Raw genomic sequence first — 19691 nt, 5'->3', positions numbered from 1 at the left:
GATACAATGATTCTTCACAATCAATGTGCACTCTTTGTGTAATATAAAATAATAGAGTTCCTTCACTAGTAATTGCAAAGCATAATTCCTTAATCTACCACTTTTTCTTTTTAAAGTTATGGCATTAGATTTGAATGTAGAGCCCTTTGAATGGTCCATAGAACGTATCCATTAGAATACTAAGATATGCTTATGGGAAGTCGTTTCCATTTTTAAAATCTTTTTGCAATTGCCCCAAAGGCATCAAAATCTTGTTTGGTCTTTCTCATCAAAAAGGAAATCAACTTTATTCCAAATAATAATAATAATAATAATAATAATAATAATAATAATAATAATAATAATAATATTGCATAATTGTATTTTTTGATATATTCAAGTACTATTATGGTGTGTCTTAGTTATTAACCTGGAGTGCTGAAAAACTGGTGAAATGATGCAGATGAAGATACCAAAGGTTCGTTGTTCTGCAAATCTCAAATCTGGCAGGCGTGCAATTGAAGCATAATCATAAATAAATAAATAAATAAATAAATAGATAGACAGAACGTTATGTCCCCCATATTGATATATCCTTGCTTCTTATGTCCCAATAAAATGGTTTTGAGCCAGTAAGTACCAGAAACAATACATGGCACTCATGTAGTGGATTCACCATTCCTTTTAAATAAATTAAACAAAACAGAGACAAGACACCATGTCTCCATCCTGAAAAAATGAAAACATGCCCTACACTGTTTTCTAGGATATTCTGATTTTCTCTTCATCTTCTTTCTCTGCTGCAAAAGAAATACAATAAACGGTAAAGACTTGTCTTCGACAAAACAAGTATTTGGAGCTAAGCTAGGGAAAAACCAAGAAATAGAAAACCATTCTAACCATTGTCTGTTTCGACTTCCACTCCATCCAATTTTGATTAGGTAATAATTAAGTATATTGGGTGTGGTTTGATTTCCAATTTCTAAATTAAAAAATCATAGTTATTCCAACTCAATTCTATTTTATTTTTTTATGAATTTCTTTTCTAATTTTAAAAGTATTTTATATCTAAATGAATGATTATTTTTTAAAATACAATATCAACGTACTTCTTAAGAAAAAAAAAAAACGAACCGGTCAAAACCAGTAATTAAGAAAACAAGATACTGCACATTAACAGTATTTTTTTCCTAAATCAAACCAAACCATTATTACTACAGCTATTTACATGAAGTTTGTTCATAGACAGATATCAATTGGCTATGATTTATATTAAAAAACATGACACAATCAGATAACCAACCAAGGAAGATGCTTAGAGCTTTACCATTGAAAGAATCGATGCTGTAAGAATACTGAGGATGATATAAGTAGATGTCAGCAAGTTAAAGCTCATCGTGACTCCGTGGTTTTTCTTGGTTCATTGATTCTAGTTTCTGTTTGATTTCCTGCCACATCCAACATTCTTATAGAAGATACAGAATAAAAGCAAAATGAAAATTGAAAAGGGCTTCATGTACCAATAGCGATTACCTCAAGTTTTTCCTCTAGGCAGAGTAGAGGGGTATACATGAGAGCAGCATATCTGCCATGAAGGAGCGTTAGATGGCATAGTTTTTGAGTGCATGCACATGTGCGAGTAGATGTGTATGTGTGCATAGGAGTTTAATCAAGCTGAGCGAAGCTCAGACCGTAAGAAACTTGTGCTTGACCCAAAAATAAAGGCTCCAAACTCGGCTTCAACTTGACTAAGTTTCAATTTTAGAGCTTGAGCTTGATTCGAGATAAAGATCACACTATGCGACCTTACTCGATTAGGCTTGTTTACTTAGTAAAATATGAACTCAATTATTTATGCTTGAGCTCGAATTGAAATTTTCAAAGCTAATTAAAAATAAAAAATATATATTAAAACTAAGGAAGCTCAATCTACTGGAGTCAAACTTTTTTTTTTTCCCTGAATTACTAGAGTCAACCATTAAAACACTTGAATTCAGTTTTCTCAATAACTAAGCGTGAAAAGAAAACAATTGAGCTGAGTTAAAGTTTATTTTCAAGCAAAACCCGAGTAGAGGAATGGAGAATGGGAGGGAAGGATATACTCGCAGCGACTTGGTTCATCCACACCAGTTAGTTCTGTTTTTAGTCCACACCTTAGCTTCACCTGTAAAAAAGTAAGGATCAATGCTAAGAATTTTTCATATAAAAGGAAAGCTTCTCAGCGACAAGCCATTTAGCCATCCAGGAGCATCCGTTTTGATTATATCTCACCAGATCTTTTGCTTGACAAGGAAGAAAACCATCATTCACAACTCTGTTCTTTAGGATCACAATCCAGTATTAACCATCAAGATAGCTAAATGGCACCAAATGGAGGAACCCTATTTATCATTATATAAATAATACCTTCAAACTTCTATCAGGTCCATTCCAGCATCCCTCTCCATTTGTGAACAACATCAGTCTATACGAATTCCCAAACTTCTCCCAGATCCTACAGTGAGACGGAAAGATTAAATTAAAAAAAAAAAAAAAGCATCCCTTGAGGAGGAAAGACATCAACCAGACAAACTGCAAAATTCTCAAGCATTCAGGCCTTTCCTCATAGGTTGCTGTGCCTTAAAATCAAAATTCATATTGAAGATGCAAGTAAATCAACCAATCTGCTCCCAGTTCCATCATGTTCCCTTCTCAAACTGTCTTATTTTGAATTTTATTGTATAAAACATCTTTCTGCCTCTATTAGTTTGTGATTAAAGATCAAAATGATATATTTGAAGCACAAGTCTACCATATCTCTATTAAGGAATATTGAAAAACTGTTGGTAGTTAGATTTATTAGTAGCAGTTGGAATTAGTTAAGTCAGTTAATGGCATGGTTTGTATGGTCATGTGTTGTATAAATACGTTACTCTGAAGACTGAAAGATATAGAAGTTCAGTTTCTCTTCTTGACTTCTTGGTATTCTTTCCAAACTCAAACATGGTATCTGAGCTAAGGTTTTTTTGTTGATTAGGTAGTTTGTGTGCATGGCTCCTGAAGTTCATACTGGAAATGAAGGGTTTCAACACCCGCAATTTCCCCAACACAGTACTATCAAACTCAATGAGACAAGTTATCTTCTTTAGAAGCAAAGGGTTATGCTCATTCTTGAACTGTTTCACAGTTCATAGTTAATGAAGAAGGTTAGTTAATTGAGAATCCTGAATTCTTTTTGCATAACCAACAAGATAAATTGCTAGCCTCGTGGTTGTTGTCCACGGTAAGTGATGATCTTCTTGTCTATTTGACTAATGCTAGTACAAGTTTTGAAGTATGGTCTACCATTGAGAAGAGATAACTCGATCGATTGTCAGAATTTCAAGTCTTAAACACATGTTGTACTCACAGAAGAAAGGACAGTAGTCCATGAAAGAGTATTTGCTTAAAATCAAAGTATGTGTGATGTCTTGACTGTAGCCGGTAGTTTGGTAACAGTTCAAGAACAAGTTAGTATTATTCTTGTAGGATTACCAATTGAGTATGAGTCTATCAGAGTAGTAGCCTTACCTATTTCAGTTTCTCTTGAACTTCTTACTGACTGTGAAACACGACAACTTGACTTTATAGCGTCCATACTGTTGCAAGCGAATATGGTTCAAAAGAAGTCCTGTTCATAAAATCAATCCAAGAACGCTGACTCCCACGAGGGATCTACTAGGAACTACAATCTGGGTTACAAGAACTTGAGTCGAGGTGGAAGAAGCTATTATCAAGGAAGATTTAGAGGAGGTAGGACCTTTCATTGTTGTCTTTGAAAGTTTTCAAGAGAGCATTTAATAAAACTATTCTATATTTTATTAATTAAAGAATTGAACTTAAATAGAGAAAAGAATCATAACCTAATTGGAAAAACTAAAAGATAAGGGAAAATAAATATCTCAAATGATTTATTCTAAGATTTATCTACCTAAATAAGATTTATCTACTTAAATGAATTTAAAAAATATACCCAAAATATATGGGTTTAACATATTTCAACACCCTCCATTAAGTTGGTGCATATATATCAAACATGCCCAACTTGCTTACAAGAAAATCAAAGCTTGTCTTAGAAAGCCCTTTGGTAAGTATTTCAGCAATCTGTTGTTTTGAAAGAACAAATGGCATGCACACTTGGTATTCTTCAATCTTCTCCTTGATAAATTGTCTATCAACCTCAACATGTTTAGTTTTGTCATGCTGGACTAGGTTGTGAGTAATACTAATGGCAGTTTTGCTATCACAGTACAAATTCATTGGTGAAGTTATTGGTTTCCTCAGCTCTTCCATAATTCTTTTTAACCACATCATTTCACAAATTCCTTGAGCCATTGATCTAAACTCAGCCTCTGCACTACTTCTTGCTACAACACTTTGTTTTTTGCTTCGCCAAGTCACAAGGTTTCCCCAAATAAATGTACAGTATCCTGATGTAGATCTTTTGTAACATCCTCAAAACCCCCTTGATCGTAAATAATATAAGATAAAATTTTAGTAAAATAATATATTAGATCAAAGAAAATGAAAGTTGCAAGATATCAAAAGAGAGTTAAATCAAGAAGCATGACATGATGTATAATTGATTTCTCAATAAAATGAGAAAATGATATGAAGATAATAAAATAAAATATTGAGGAGTATTAAAAAAATAATAATTAAAAAGTAGGTTTTAGGGGATCAAAAAATATAATGAGAAAATGATATAAAGTTTTTGGCTCAAGTGTAAATATTCAAAATTTAAGGGATCAAAGTGTAAAAATAAGAAAGTTGAAAGACCAAAAGTGAAAACAATCCAATTTACTATGATACAATATTGGCATGCAGGGACCAAATTGAATTAGTGAAGAATTATGAGAGACTAAATCGTAATTTTACTAAATTAAGTGATGATTCAATGATGAAATTTTAAAATATCATTAAGGGCAAAATGGTCAATTAGAAAGAGAGAGAACTCTAGAAGGAAATGATGATGTTGGAGATATTTTGATGATATTTATAATTTTTTAATTAGATGAATACTTTGATGATATTTTATTATAAATAGCTAGTATAAAAGGAGAGGAAGATGAAAAAAAAAAAGAAAAAAAAAAGAAAAAAGAAAAAAGAGAAAGGATGCTCCCATCTTTCCAACATGAGTAAGGGGAGAGAAGAAGAAAACTTTGTCGTCTTTACAATTTGGTCCTTCCACCAAAAATCCACAATTTTCACCAATAATTTCAAGAAATTTTCATAATCACCAAGAGAGAAAAGTGATAAGGAGACTATGAAAAATAAGAAAATCACATTGGATTCAAGAAAATGGAAGTTGGAGGAGAGAGAAAATCAAGTTAAAGATTGAAATCAATAGGACAAGGTAAGAACGTCAAGATTTCAATATATTTTTAAGTTTGATATTATTGAAAAAGCATGAAAATGATGTTAAAGTAGAGTTTTCTTATATAAGGTTTTATGTTTTTGATATGTTAATAAATAGAAATAAGAGGAAGCGATGAGAAATATTGTAGAGAAAGGAAACGAGGGTGTTATAAACTTGGTAATCAACATTTTGCACTAAAATAGTTTTGGACAGTAACAGTAGTCTAAATTTGAAAATTCACCAAAAATTTTAAAAATTGAATTAGAGGTTAAGTATGAAATTAAAGACTATTGAATCTAGTTTTATATAGAAGAAACAGTGTAAGAAAAACAGTTTCATATTATGAGATATATGAATTTTTGTGAGACAAGGTCACATTGATTTCAGGTTCCCCTATTCTGACTTTGAAAAATCATCAAAAATTGTAAAAAAAAAATAATTAGGGGTTTAAATTTATATGTTTAAATTCTTAATGAGTCTATTTTCAAGATTAACAAATGGAAACATCATCTAAACCCTGTATTAAGAGATAATTAATTTTTAGTCTAAAAAGGTGAAAGCTGTCAAACAGAAGAATAGGGATAAAATTGAAGATTTTACTGTATTTATTAGCTAAATTATAAATTTTGAAATTTTTATGGTAAAATATATTTGAGTCTAGTTTCAAAAACATCAAGCGGATCTTGATTTAAAATTCTGTAGCTCAAGATATAAATAATTTAGTGACTATGACTCAAGTAGACAACTTTGATATGAACATATAAGTAAATAGTGGAATTTTAGATAATATTACATATAAGCATGTTATATACTAAAAGCTAAAGATTCTAACAAATATATACATAAAGGATGTGAAATGGAAAGGAGGAAGAGGAAAAATATATGAATATATATATATAGTAGATGAATTTGAAATGTTTTGAAATGGTTGTAGGTGATGGAATGAAAACCCTGTATTAAGAGATAATTAATTTTTAGTAAAAAAAGGTGAAAGCTGTCAAACAGAAGAATAGGGATAAAATTGAAGATTTTACTGTATTTATTAGCTAAATTATAAATTTTGAAATTTTTATGGTAAAATATATTTGAGTCTAGTTTCAAAAACATCAAGCGGATCTTGATTTAAAATTCTGTAGCTCAAAATATAAATAATTTAGTGACTATGACTCAAGTAGACAACTTTGATATGAACATATAAGTAAATAGTGAAATTTTAGATAATATTACATATAAGCATGTTATATACTAAAAGCTAAAGATTCTAACAAATATATACATAAAGGATGTGAAATGAAAAGGAGGAAGAGGAAAAATATATGAATATATATATATAGTAGATGAATTTGAAATGTTTTGAAATGGTTGTAGGTGATGGAATGATTGATACATATGAGTATGTTTAAACAAATTGATAACATAATAAGTGAATAATTGTTAATTGATGTGAATTCTTTATTTAGAAATAAATATGAAATATACATAAAGTGGGTAAACTAATTTTGAAGGTGTAAGTCCTCTAATGATCTTATTTGTAAAATTTAAATATTTGTGTTAATTTTATAAATTTTGTTATGTTTAATTGAATATTATGTTTTTATGAGGACTTGAGATTAGAAATAAATGTAAGTGGATGATATGTAAAATGAAGTGGTGGTTATGACATCTGAATACGGTTCAAGTAATGATATAAAATAAATAAATAAAAATAACTCGTGGAACTTGTAGGAAATGGAGACGACATCACGATGACAAGTTTGCCATGTCACGACGTGGAAACCACAATATCGCGATGACAGTTCAAAATTTTTTATGGACTTTACAATTTAGCCTTTGAGCAATTGTGGATGTTTTAATGAACTCGTTTAACTCATAATTAGTTCTATCGTAAATTCAATTATTACTAAAATTAGTTAATGATCTACATTAATTAAATAATAAGATAAATTGATCTGAAATTTTCAGTAATTGCTTCGGCAATGAATGTGACATCCTGATGCCTTGACTTGGCGATCGGGTCGGGTATGGGAGTGTTACATCTTCTATCTGTTATTGAGCCTGCCCAATCTGTATTTGTATAAGTTTCAATTCCTCTTTGTTCGGATTTCTTGAAGAATAAGCCTTTCCAGATAACTCTTCAAGTATCTTGGAATCCGAAACACTGCTTCTTCATGTTCCTCCATTGGGGAGTGCATGAATTGACTCACCAAGCTCATTGCAAAAGCTATTTCTAGCCTTATATGTGATAAGTAAATTAACTTACCAACTAATCTTTGGTATTGCCCTTTATCAACTAATCGACCTTTATTTCTGAATTTTACATTTGGATCAATTGGTGTGTCAACTGGGTGACAACCACTTGTCTCAGCCTCTTTTAAAAGATCAAACACATTTTTTCTGAGAGACCACAAGACCCTTCTTTGATCGAGCAACTTCCATTCCAAGAATGTATTTCAAAGGACCCAAGTCTTGATCTCAAACTCCAATGCTAGATGCTCTTTTAGACACCTTATTTCATCCACATTATCTCTTGTAAGAATAATATTATTGACATAAACTATAATAACTGTTATTCTACCTCTTTGTGAGTGTCGATAGAACATTGTATGATCAGCTTGCCCTTGTGAGTAATCTTGTTTTTTAACAACTTGAGTGAACTGTTCAAACCAAGCTCGAGGAGATTGCTTTAGACCATACAAAAATTTCTTGAGCTTACATACTCAAGTTCCAAATTTTTCTTCAAAACCTGGAGGAGGATCCATTAAACTTCTTCTTCAAGTTTCTCATTTAGGAAAGCATTCTTCATATCTAGCTACTATAAAGACCAATCAAGATTAACAACAATTGATAAAAGAATTCTAACATAATTTAATTTGGCTACTGGGTCAAATGTTTCAAGATAATCTATCCCGTATGTTTGAGTGTACCCTTTAGCCACTAGTCGGGCTTTATATCTATCTAAAGATCCATCTGGTTCGAATTTGGTTGTGAACACCTATTTATAGCCCACTGTTTCCACTGTTTCCCATGTACCTGTTTTTTCAAAAGTGCACATTTCCTCTAAAATAGCCTTCTTCTACTCAAGAACCTGTAAAGTATTTTTCACATTTTTGGGTATTTTCACAGTATCGAGACATGAAACAAAGGCTAAGAATGTTGAAGACAAGGCTTTCTAGGATACAAAGTAAGACATGAGATATTTGACAACATTTTTTAGGATATAAAATAAGACATGAAATATTTGACAACATTTCTAACACCTTTTCTTTTAACAATTGAAATATCTAAATTAAAAAATTCATTGACTGGATTATGAGCTTTACTTAAACTTTTGACAAGATCTTACAAGTCAGCTTCTTGGTGATAAATCTGGTGGATTCCACTTTCTTGATTTCGTTTCTTCTTGAGTAAACAATTAACTTCTTTGTTTGTTCTTTATTCTCATGATCAAACTCTACACTTCCATACTCCTTTTTATTAACAACATTAACATCATTAATTTCTGTATTAATCATAAATTCGTCTTCCCCATTATTAGAATCCCTAAGTTGTATATTCCTAGTTTTTTCTTGATCAATTATAGAATCTTCCTTACTATAATTCTCTCCTTGAAGATTAGAATCAAAATAAGATTGAGTTTCAACAAATGTGACATCCATGGTAACAATAATCTTTCTATCAATTGGATCATAACAATTGTAACCTTTTTTATTAGAAGCATAGCTAACAAAGACGCATTTTTTTTTGCTCTAGGATCTAGTTTACCTTGGTTATGAAGATTAGCAAATACACTACACCCAAAAACTCAAAGGGATAAATCTATGATCAATTTAGAGTTAAGAAAGTTCTCTTTAAAGAGATGAAAAAGAGTTCTATAGTTTAGAGTTTTACTGGGCATTTTGTTAATAAGATATGTAGCTGTTAAAAGGCTTCGCCCCAAAGATAACGTGGTACCTAACTAGTGAACATCAAGGCTCTAGTTACTTTTAAAATATGTCTGATTTTCTTTTCTACAATCCCATTTTGTTGTGATGTATTTGTACAAGAGTTTTTGTGGACTATTTCATGTTTGGTTAAGAAAATACCTAATTAGTCACTAAAAAACTCCCCACCTTTTTCACTCCGAAATATTTCTATTTTCACACTAAATTGTGTTTTCACCATAGCATAAAAAGGCTAAAACACATTTTTAACTTCAGACTTATCTTTTAATAAAAACACCTAATAAATACGAGTATAATCATCACCAATGTTTTCTTGAAAAAATTGAGACTCTTGAAGGTTCTCAAACATCACTATGAATTAACAAAAAAAGGTTTAGAAGCTTTATATTTTTGAGGTGGAAAGAATGACTGATGATGTTTAGCCAATTCACAAAATTCACAGTGATATAAAGAATTTTTATTTTTAAATAGATCAGGTAACAAATATCTTAAATAGTAAAAATTAAGATGTCCAAGCCTATAATGCCAGATCATAACCTTATCAAAACTAGAAACAGAATTTAAACATATAGTAGTTGTTTGTTGACTTAGATGGTCGTCGTTAAGAAAGTAAATTCCACCAGATTTTTTTAGCATTGCCAATCATCCTCTCTAAGACCATGTCCTGAAATTTACACATAGAGGAGTCAAATATAACATGACAATTCGAGGATTGAGATAATTTACTGACCGATATGAGATTACAAGTTAGATTTGGCACATGTAAAACATCATGTAAAACCAAGAAAGGTGAAATTTTAACTGTGCCTTTCCCGACTATTACCGAGAATGACCTATCTGTTACTTTGATCTTTTTGTTTCCTGCACAAGGTGTGTAAGTTGAAAAAGGAAAATGATTACTAGTCATGTGATCACTAGCTCTAGAATCAATGATCCACGTGTTTGTTTTACAAGGTTTGACACTAAAAAAAAATAGAAAAATCAGTACCTGCTTGGGCAAAGGAGGAAGAAGGATTATTGGAGTTAGGAACAGAAAAATTCATCTGAAACTGTGGTGATTGAAAAAGTTTGTGTAGATGCTGTAATTGTTCTTTAGTGAATGGAGACCCTTCTAGAGAACTTTGGCCCTCATAATTTTCATTAGTTGTTTGGAAAGCTCTGCTATCCCATGATTGTGAACCACGACCATTGCCACCCTTTTTTTTTCCATTCGTCAGTTTTCCATGGAGCTTCCAACATGTTTCTCGAGTGTGCTAATATTTTTTGCAGTGATCGCACCAAGGTTTTTTTTCTTTTTTCACTATCATCATTATTCTTAATAGTTACAAGAGCAGAATTATCATCATTAGCTTTAAACCCTGGCCTTAACATTCCTTTTCTCCTTGTCTCCTCTCTTCTAACCTCAGAAAAAATCTCACGGAGTCTTAGAAGTGGATTTTTTTTCCTAAAGTCTGAGATCTCACTTCATCAAATTCTTTATTTAAACTAGCTAGAAACAGATAAGCTTGTTCATTCTCTTCTTTTTTCATAGCTTTTACACCATCTCCGGGACACTCCCATTCATCATTATAACACTGATCCAGTTCTTGCCAAAGAGATATCATCTCGTTATAATAAAAATTTACTTCCTTTTCCCCTTGTCTAGCTTTCCAGAGTTTTATTTTCAACTCAAAGATCTGTGAAACGTTTTCTAAATCTGAATAGGTGCCTTCTATTGGGTCCCAAACATCTTTAACAGTCGGGAGAAAAAGAAAAAGGTTTACCCATGGATACTTACATGAAATTAATAAGCCACACAATTATCATAGAATTTTCTGACCTCCACTTGATCATCTTTGGATCGTCTACATGTGGTTGCTTGACTTCTCAAGTTAAATGACCTAGCTTGCCACGCCCATCAATTGCAAACTTTATGGACTACGACCGTTCCAGATAATTCTTGCCATTCAGCTTGTGAGATGTCAACTGAAAAAAAGTTGAGATGCCTCTGTCCCTTGAGTCATAGTTGTTTCAACGATATAACTTTCTTCCTCTGTTTGATTACTAGATCTTTTATCTCCAGTGAAGACTATTTTAACCATGATGTTACTAGAGATTTAACCTAGTTCTGATATCATGAAAGTTTTCAAGAGAACATTTAATAAAGTTGTTTTTTTTATTTTATTAACTAAAAAACTGAACTTAAATAGAGAAAAGAGCCATAACCTAATTGGAAAAATAATTCCCTCATTCTAATAAACTACTAAAAGATAAAATAAAATATTCCTAGAATATCTCAAATGATTTATTCTAAGATTTATCTACCTAAATAATGTAAAATATATACCCGAAATATATGGGTTTCACATATTTCAATAGTCCTCAATACCAACTTTGTGGCAGGATTGGTTGTGTTGTTCAACGGTGTTACTACCGGTTTGATGAGAATTTTTCTGGTGTGTGCGATTTTGATTTAGGGCAAGTTAATTATCATTAGTTTGGGAGTCAATCTTCTACAACATATGTAAGGACAAGTGGTTTATGGTCAAAATTCTGTTTAAAAAAATTGGCGTCTTCCTGTTCATAAAATTTCAACAAGGTTATCATCTTCAAGCAGGATCACCTTCCCTAGACTGTTCTTCAGTTTTCCACCAAATCTGCTGATCAAGTTTGGTACCCAAATTCGGGGCTACAAACCATGTGACTAATGACCTTTCCAATCTTGAAGGTGCAACTACATATACAGGTACTGGTTAGTTGGTTATGGGAAACGGTATTTGGGTAGCAATTGCTAATATCGGGTCTTCTTCTCTGCCTCTGGAAAGAATTTTGCAGCTCAAAAAAGTCCATGTTCCCTATATTTGTAAAAATTTGCTCTTTGTTACTAAAGATAATCACGTGTTTTTTGAATTTCATCCATTTCGTTGTTTTGTGAAGGGTTTATAGATAGGGCAGTTTTACTAATGGGCCACATTCATAAAGAATTGTATATGTTCACTACTTGATATCGTAGTCTTAGTGCAGCTTCTTCAGTTAAGGTTTCAACTCAGCGAAAATCAGTGAATCGTGCTCAGCTCAAAGCCTCATCTAAAGCCTCAACTATTGTTGACTTGGGATATAATCACTAGGCCATCCTTGCAATAAAGTGTTATAGAGTTGTCAAGTTCCTATAACAGCATCTCAACTTCCTATTGTTTGTTCTGCTTGTCAGTTAGGAAAGTCTCACAAGCTTTTGTTTACTGCTTCTACGATTGTATATAATTTTCCTTTTGAGTTAGTTGTGTCAGACTTATGGGGTCCTGCCCATGTGTCATCAGAGGGGTGTTTGTCTTATATTACATTTCTTAATGCTTATAGTCAATATACCTGGATTTACCTACTAAGGGAAAAGTCGGAGGCTGTTGAAAAACTTGTTCAAGTACAATTTAGTTCCAAGATCAAGATGTTCCAAAGTGATTGGGAAGGCGAATTTAGATATTTCTTTCCGCTTCTTCAGCAGTCTGGTATTCAGCACAGACTTACTTGTCCTCATGCTTCAAACCAGAATGACATGGTCGAGAGAAAGCATAGACATATCGTTGAAACCGATCTTACATTACTTGCTTAGGTTTTTTTACCAATGCACTTATGGACACATGCTTTTCTCAGTACGGTATACCTGATCAATAGATTGCCTACTCTAGTGTAGCATGAAAAATCTCCATATGAGCTACTCTACAATGCTAAACCCGAGTATCTGCATCTAAGGAATTTCGGATGTTATTGTTATCCTTGTCTAAGACCTTATAACAAAAACAAACTTCAATTTCGATCCAAGCCTTGTGTTTTTCTTAGTCATAGTGCTCTTCACAAAGGCTATAAGTGCCTTGATGAATCAAGTAGAATTTTTTTTTCCAGACATCTAGTGTTTGATGAAACTTGTTTTCCATTTGCTTCAAAACAAGTTTTGTTTTTTCAACAGTCAGTGAGTCATCTTCTTAGCTTTCTTAGCAAGCACCTATTCCTACTATTTTTTCTCAACCTCAAAGCTCTATTTCTTCCACGGCAGCTCCTACTTTATCTGCTTGTGCCATTTTTTCATCATCACCTAGAGAAAATGAGCCTCATGTGGAACTTGGTGTACCTTCTACTACTTTTCCCAGATTTGAGTTTGCTCTCTTAGAACTTGCTACATCATCAGTTGATGATTTAGGACGTGAGACTAATGTTTTGGACCCTGGTATAAACATGAGGGTTCGTTTTGGAATTGAGCAGATTGGGACTGTTTCACTTAATTCTCCTCCTATATCTAATGCCCATCCTATGGTCACTCGATCCAAAAGTGGAATTTTCAAACCAAAAGCCTTCTCAGCTAGATTGTTTAGTAAAGAACCACCAATCATTAAAAAATCCTTTGCTAGTCCTAAATGGACTAAGGCTGCCCAACAAGAGTATGATGCTCTTTTAAAGAACAACACCTGGGAGCTAGTTCCATTACCTTACCACATAAGAGCAGTTAGGTGTAAGTGGATCTTCAAGCTCAAGAAAAATGTTGATGACACCATTGCTAGATATAGGGGCAGATTGGTGGTCAAATGATATCTTCAAGAAGCTAAAGTTGATTTTCAAGAAACGTTTAGCCTTGTAGTCAAGCCTACTACTATCAGGATTATACTCACTCTTGTAGTTACCTATGGATGGCAACTTCGGCAAGTCGATATCAACAACGTTTTTCTAAATGGTGATCTTCGTGAACAAATTTATATGAGTCAACCTCCCGATTTTGAGATTCATGGTGATAGCCAACATTTGGTTTGCAAGCTAAAGAAAGCTCTATATGGCCTTAAACATTCTCTTAGAGCTTGGTTTCACAAACTTAAAGAGTATTTAGAGATTAGTGGCTTTGTTCTCTTTAAAGTTGATACTTTATTGTTCATCAAGGTTTCTGGTGCATTGATCATGTATGTGCTCATGTATGTGGATGACATCATAGTTACCAAAAATCAATTAGTTGAAGTGGATGTTTTTGATAAGTCATTGGATCAGTAATTCTCTTTGAAAGATTTAGGGAAGCTGTATTACTTTCTTAGCATTGAGGTTTCCTATAGCTCGTCTGGTTTATTTTTAAACCAAAGGAAGTATATTAAGGACTTGCTAACAAAGTGTAACATAAAGTGTTCAAAAGCCTCTCCTACTCTTATGGTTACTACATGCAACTTATCAGTTCGCTATAGTAGTCCAATTGAGAATAATTCTAATTATCAAAGCATTGTTGGTGCCCTTCAATATATTGCCATTACTCGACCTGATATTGTCTTTGCTATTAACAAAGTGTGTCAATTTATGCATAAGTCGTTGGACCAGCATTTCAAGGCTGTTAAAAGGATCTTGAGATATAGGCAAGGCACTCTTGATTATGGCATAATTTTTAAAGCTGCACCTCGTGTCTCTCTGGTAAGCTATTCTGATGCTAACTCGGGTACAGATTTGGATGACAAAAGATCTACAACTAGATTTTGTGTGTTTTTAGGCAGAAATCCTATAGCATGGGGTTCCAAGAAACAACAGGTTGTTTCTCGTTCCACTACAAAAGCTGAGTTTCGGGGCTTAGCTTAGGTTACAATTGAGTTCATTTGGCTTGAGTCTCTACTCACCAAATTACATGTTTTTCTTGCTAGAAAGTCTACTGTTTGGTGTGATAACTCAAGAGCAGTTGCAATATCTGCGAATCCTGTGCAACATTCTAAATTCAAGCATGTTGAACTCGATTTCTTCTTTGTCAAGGAGAAGGTTTGCCATTGGCAAACTAATAGTTGGTCATATTCCAGGACAAGATCAAGTGGTTGACATACTCAACAAGTCTTTATCCACACTATTCTTTTGTAAGTTCAGACATGGCTTGAGTGTTGTTAGTAAGTTTGAACAACAAAGTCACCAAGTCCAACTTTTTTCTTGTTAAGAAAGTTCTATGATGGGTGAATATTAAGGAATATTGAAAAACTGTTTGTAGTTAGATTTGTTAGTAGCAGTTGGAATTAGTTAATTCAGTTAATAGCATGGTTTGTATGGTCATATGTTTTATAAATACGTCACTCTGAAGACTGAAAGATATGCAAGTTCAATTTCTTTTCTTGACTTCTTGGTATTCTTTGCAAACTCAAACAATCTCTAACACAGGAAAACTCCATATAATACACCTAATGATTGGCACTTATGGAAGCAATTATGAAAAGGAAAAGGAAACGCTTACCCCAGTTGGGTTTTACTCCTGCCATCCTCTTGCGTTGCATTTCTAAATGGACAAACTTTGTAGACATACCTAAAACCGAAAATGTTCATTGCCCAAATCAACAAAAGTGAGAGAGTAAGAATATTATAATACCAAGCATTAGAAAAAGTACAAGGTAAGTTTTGTTCTTACTTGTCCTGCTTCAATTCAAAGCAGCGATCATAGAATAAATAGAATTTGTTCTGCTTTCCTGGAGTTCATAAGCAACATTCAACAATGCAGAGAAAAAGTACCAATACTATCCTTGTATAACTTTTACTATATAGTTCGAAGTCGCCAAAATACATCTTTTCACTTACCAAAATCAAATTTTAACTTTTCTGTCAAACTTGAAATCCTCGACTCTAGGTCAGATAATTTCGCAGTATAGTGATTATATTCCTTTCGAATCTTATTTGCATCTACAGAAACACAAAATATGAGATAGAGATTCTTTATAGAAAAACGAATATTGGCAACCATAACTTCGTGCTTACCTAGATTAACGACAGGGATTGAAAACAAATTAACAGATTGAAGGAAATTCTGAGCAGTTTCCTGTATCTTATCCAACCAAGATTTACCGCTTGGAGTTGTTATATCTAAATATATCATCAAAAAAAGGTTTAAAGATTTACATATTACAGCAAGTGATTCTTTTCGCAACTACTTCAGAAGAGCTAAAACCTGATGAGTTTTTAAGATCTTGCACCCCAATCTTGTATTGGGCGGTACTAGAACGACCAGCATTATCTACTACAGACTCTTCATATCCAGCATCTGGTCCCCCTTCCTCCTGATTCATTTGAATATGTTTATTCAACTGTAAAGCATTATCATTAATATGTTCATCATATGCACACTCTTAGCTTCTGTTGCTCACCTGGTCATTTTTCACTGGATCGGTCTCTTCAACTTGTTCCCCACTCTTTTTCCCCGTCCAGCGTGATTCAACGAGGCGACCAAGTTCTTCTCTTGACAATCCTTCAGAACTTTCATGCTTATCTTTTTCATTCTGAAACCAATAGATTCTTAAGCAGTAATGGTCACTATTCTCAAAGGAATTATTTCCCTACTGTAAATAAAGCAGATTGAAACATGGAAAGACCCAATTGTTTGTCTATGTTTAAGTGTGTTAGATTTGCTACGCGACATACAATGTTACAATTTAAATAACAAGATCATATTGTCACTCCTCCAAGTGTTAATAGTATCTGATGTTCAATCGATGGTGCAGTCTGTGATAAACTGAAAGAGGATGGGAAAATATGAAACACATAATTGAAAATGAAAACAAAAATAGGCGGCAGAAGGTACGCATCAAATTGACTTGCTTTATATTTAACCTGATCTGATGGAGATTCACCAGCTTTCCCCTGTTTTTCAACATCTGATGCTTTCATGGGTTCTATTTGGCTGTCAACATTCTTATCGGGTCCACTCTCTTCGTTTTCAACTTTCTCATTCCTCTTATCATCTTTCTCTTGGGGCTCCTGCTCCAACTTCCGAACTTGCCCTTCATAATGTCGGGAATGAAATCAAATAAACAAGAGATATAGCAAAGATATAAATTATGTCCCTTACCAAAATTGTACTATTTACATCTCAATCTATGAAACAAAAATGACATCCAACAAATATTCTTGGAGATAGATGCACAATTTTTTATTAATTGTTTACTTCTATAATATTAAATTCATCTAAGTAATTAAAACAGGAATTTTGAAAATAAAACATTAGGTAGAAAGCCAGATAAATTTTGGCAGTAACCATGATAATAGTGATTAAACTTTCTGAACATTGCAAATTATTAACAATAAATAATAAATTGAAAGAATAAACAAATAGGAGTCATACCTTCAAGCTAATGAACAACCTTTTCTACAACTTCCCGTTCATTTTTCAACCTTGACAATTCGGCTTTGTCTCTAGCAATTGCTCGTTTTGCCAGTCCAATCTCTACTTTTCGTAAAATAACCCCTTCTTGATACACTTCAATCTTTCTCTTCAAGCTTTCCATGGCTACTTTGCCAGCCTCGTGGCACGTATAAGGGCATTTGACTTTACCATCATACTCATCACTCCCATCACAACAATCTGCTCTTTTTATCCATATAAAAAAATGATCAATATGATAACTATATAACAAAAAGATCATAATGCACTCGCACAATGCTATGTTACTCAAAGCTTGGGTGTGAGTTTGGATACAGATATGTGGTCGACAAAGATATGTTCAACTTTTTCCAAGTTTTTCCTTGTATTTGAAGGATCATATCTTCATATGATGCAAATGTCAAATATGGGTAGCTCAATAAAAATGAAGAGCCAGATCAACATAAGCACAATGTACGAAAAATATACTTTCATCAAGTTTCTAAAGAGGCAAACACCAATTTAAACAGATGATCCAAAAATTATAGATTACCGCAAACAAATCATACCACAAATACCATCATTGACTCTGGAGGAATACAGGAAAGACGGAGCATGGCCAATATTCTTACAGTAGAACTTGCCTAGTGGACAAGCTGATGTTCCTGAAACAAACATATTAAGAAATTAAAGAAAGTGAAGACACATCAGAGCAGAGGAAAAACAAGTAAATCAAACATCAACAAGACATCCAAGTTCCTTAACAACATGTTTCATTGTTACTTCAAATAAATCAAAACCCCCCCAAAAGTGTCTAAAACAATATATAAACCCTGAAATTCTCTACATAAGTACGATTTTATACCCAAGTAAACCATTATCTTAAACCCAAAAAAAGAAGTGCAAATTAAAGATTAAACCTTATTTGGACGTAATAAAGTATAATACTGGACAAAAGATGATAAAATCTATCGCTTTTTTATGGTTAATTTAGAATTAGAAAATCAATCAAACCATCGATAAAATAAAAAATGGGTCAAGAAAAGACAAAGAAAATCAAGCAAAGGAGAGAGATACCTGGCTCATCAGTGCCATCTGGGCAGTCGCAGAAATCATCATTAAGTTGGGCTTTAGTAAACTTCTTTGATCCATTCTTACATTTTATTATCTCTCTTTTGAAGTAATCTTCGTCTGTTTGTTTTTTTTTTTTATCGTAGAGGAAACAAATGATGGAGTTTCCAAGCCGAAAAGGATGAAAGTTGAAAGAGAAAGAAAGATAAGAGTGTACCTTGAGGAGGAATTCCAATGAAGGAATTGGAAGGAATAGAAGAAGATGATTCACGTGATGAAATTATTAAGATAAAAGAAAGATACATCAAAGAAAGCCTCTGTTTCATTTTATTTTTCGAAGAAAGGATTCAAGCTTGAACTTTGTTAATGCATGGATTATTTTAAGTGAAAGTTATAAAGTTTCAGTTGATCTGAAGCAATTATAATAAGAAACAGATGGAGAAAACTGAATAACTTCAAGGGAGGATTTGGAAAATGTTAGTTGTGCCGCCCGCCCGACCCACCCCGGGTTGGGGTTCAATATGGATCTCTCATCTTCCGGTTCACCCAACTAAATAACAACATAAATTTATATTTAAGTATTTTATTATATCAAAAAATTCTTTTTAAAACTGAAATTAAATTGTAATTTTTATGATAGTAAAAATGTAATTTCATCTTTTTGATAGTTTAAATATTTATAATTTTTAAAGAATTAAATTAATTTTTTATTATTTTTAGGGGGTCAAATATCTTTACTAATTTAAAATTTTTAATTTTTTTAAAAGCTTAAATAAAATTTTTTATTTTAGGGAGTCCACCCTGCAAACCCTTTAATTGCACTCCTATTTTATTATATTTTAAACAGTAAATGAGTAGAAAACCAGGGCAAATTTATGAACTTAAAAAACTTTTAGAATTAAACCCATCTAATCTGCTAACACTTTTAGTTAAAGCTATTGTTAATGTTTATAATTTTTTGATATATTGTACATATTGATATAAATTTTAATAAACTAATATTTATATTTATTTTATTTTAATTTTTAATACCTTAATTTTATTATATTTAAATTATTTTACCATATTAAATCCTATATTGATATTATCAATTTTCTTAGAAAGAGTTAATTGCACCAAACATCCCCAAATTATGACCCTCATTCTAAATTAGTCTCAAAACTTCAAAATGTTCTACTTAGATCTTCAAATTATTGATCTTATATCGATCATATCCTTTCAT

General features: G+C 32.5%; 1 protein-coding gene across 1 annotated transcript; it reads right to left on the bottom strand.

Annotated features, from left to right (window-relative positions):
• Positions 1 to 497: 497 nt before the first annotated feature.
• On the bottom strand, positions 498 to 19083 carry LOC107894326 (glucosidase 2 subunit beta). The gene is made up of 17 exons (XM_016819611.2): positions 18687 to 19083; positions 18476 to 18589; positions 17968 to 18063; positions 17389 to 17620; positions 17126 to 17202; positions 16870 to 17039; positions 16407 to 16538; positions 16211 to 16319; positions 16021 to 16125; positions 15844 to 15945; positions 15677 to 15734; positions 15506 to 15574; positions 2386 to 2473; positions 2082 to 2143; positions 1513 to 1564; positions 1307 to 1427; positions 498 to 779 (listed from the first exon to the last, which is right to left on the bottom strand). Exons 1-16 carry the CDS (start codon positions 18793 to 18795, stop codon positions 1365 to 1367), a joined length of 1638 nt encoding a protein of 545 aa, XP_016675100.1. The 5' UTR covers positions 18796 to 19083; the 3' UTR covers positions 498 to 779; positions 1307 to 1364.
• Between the last annotated feature and the right edge of the window lie 608 nt (positions 19084 to 19691).

The sequence above is a fragment of the Gossypium hirsutum genome, chromosome A13, assembly GCF_007990345.1.
Source record: "Gossypium hirsutum isolate 1008001.06 chromosome A13, Gossypium_hirsutum_v2.1, whole genome shotgun sequence".
Taxonomy (NCBI): domain Eukaryota; kingdom Viridiplantae; phylum Streptophyta; class Magnoliopsida; order Malvales; family Malvaceae; genus Gossypium; species Gossypium hirsutum.
Note: the sequence above shows the minus strand (reverse complement) of the source record. Positions and strands in the feature narration are given on the sequence as shown.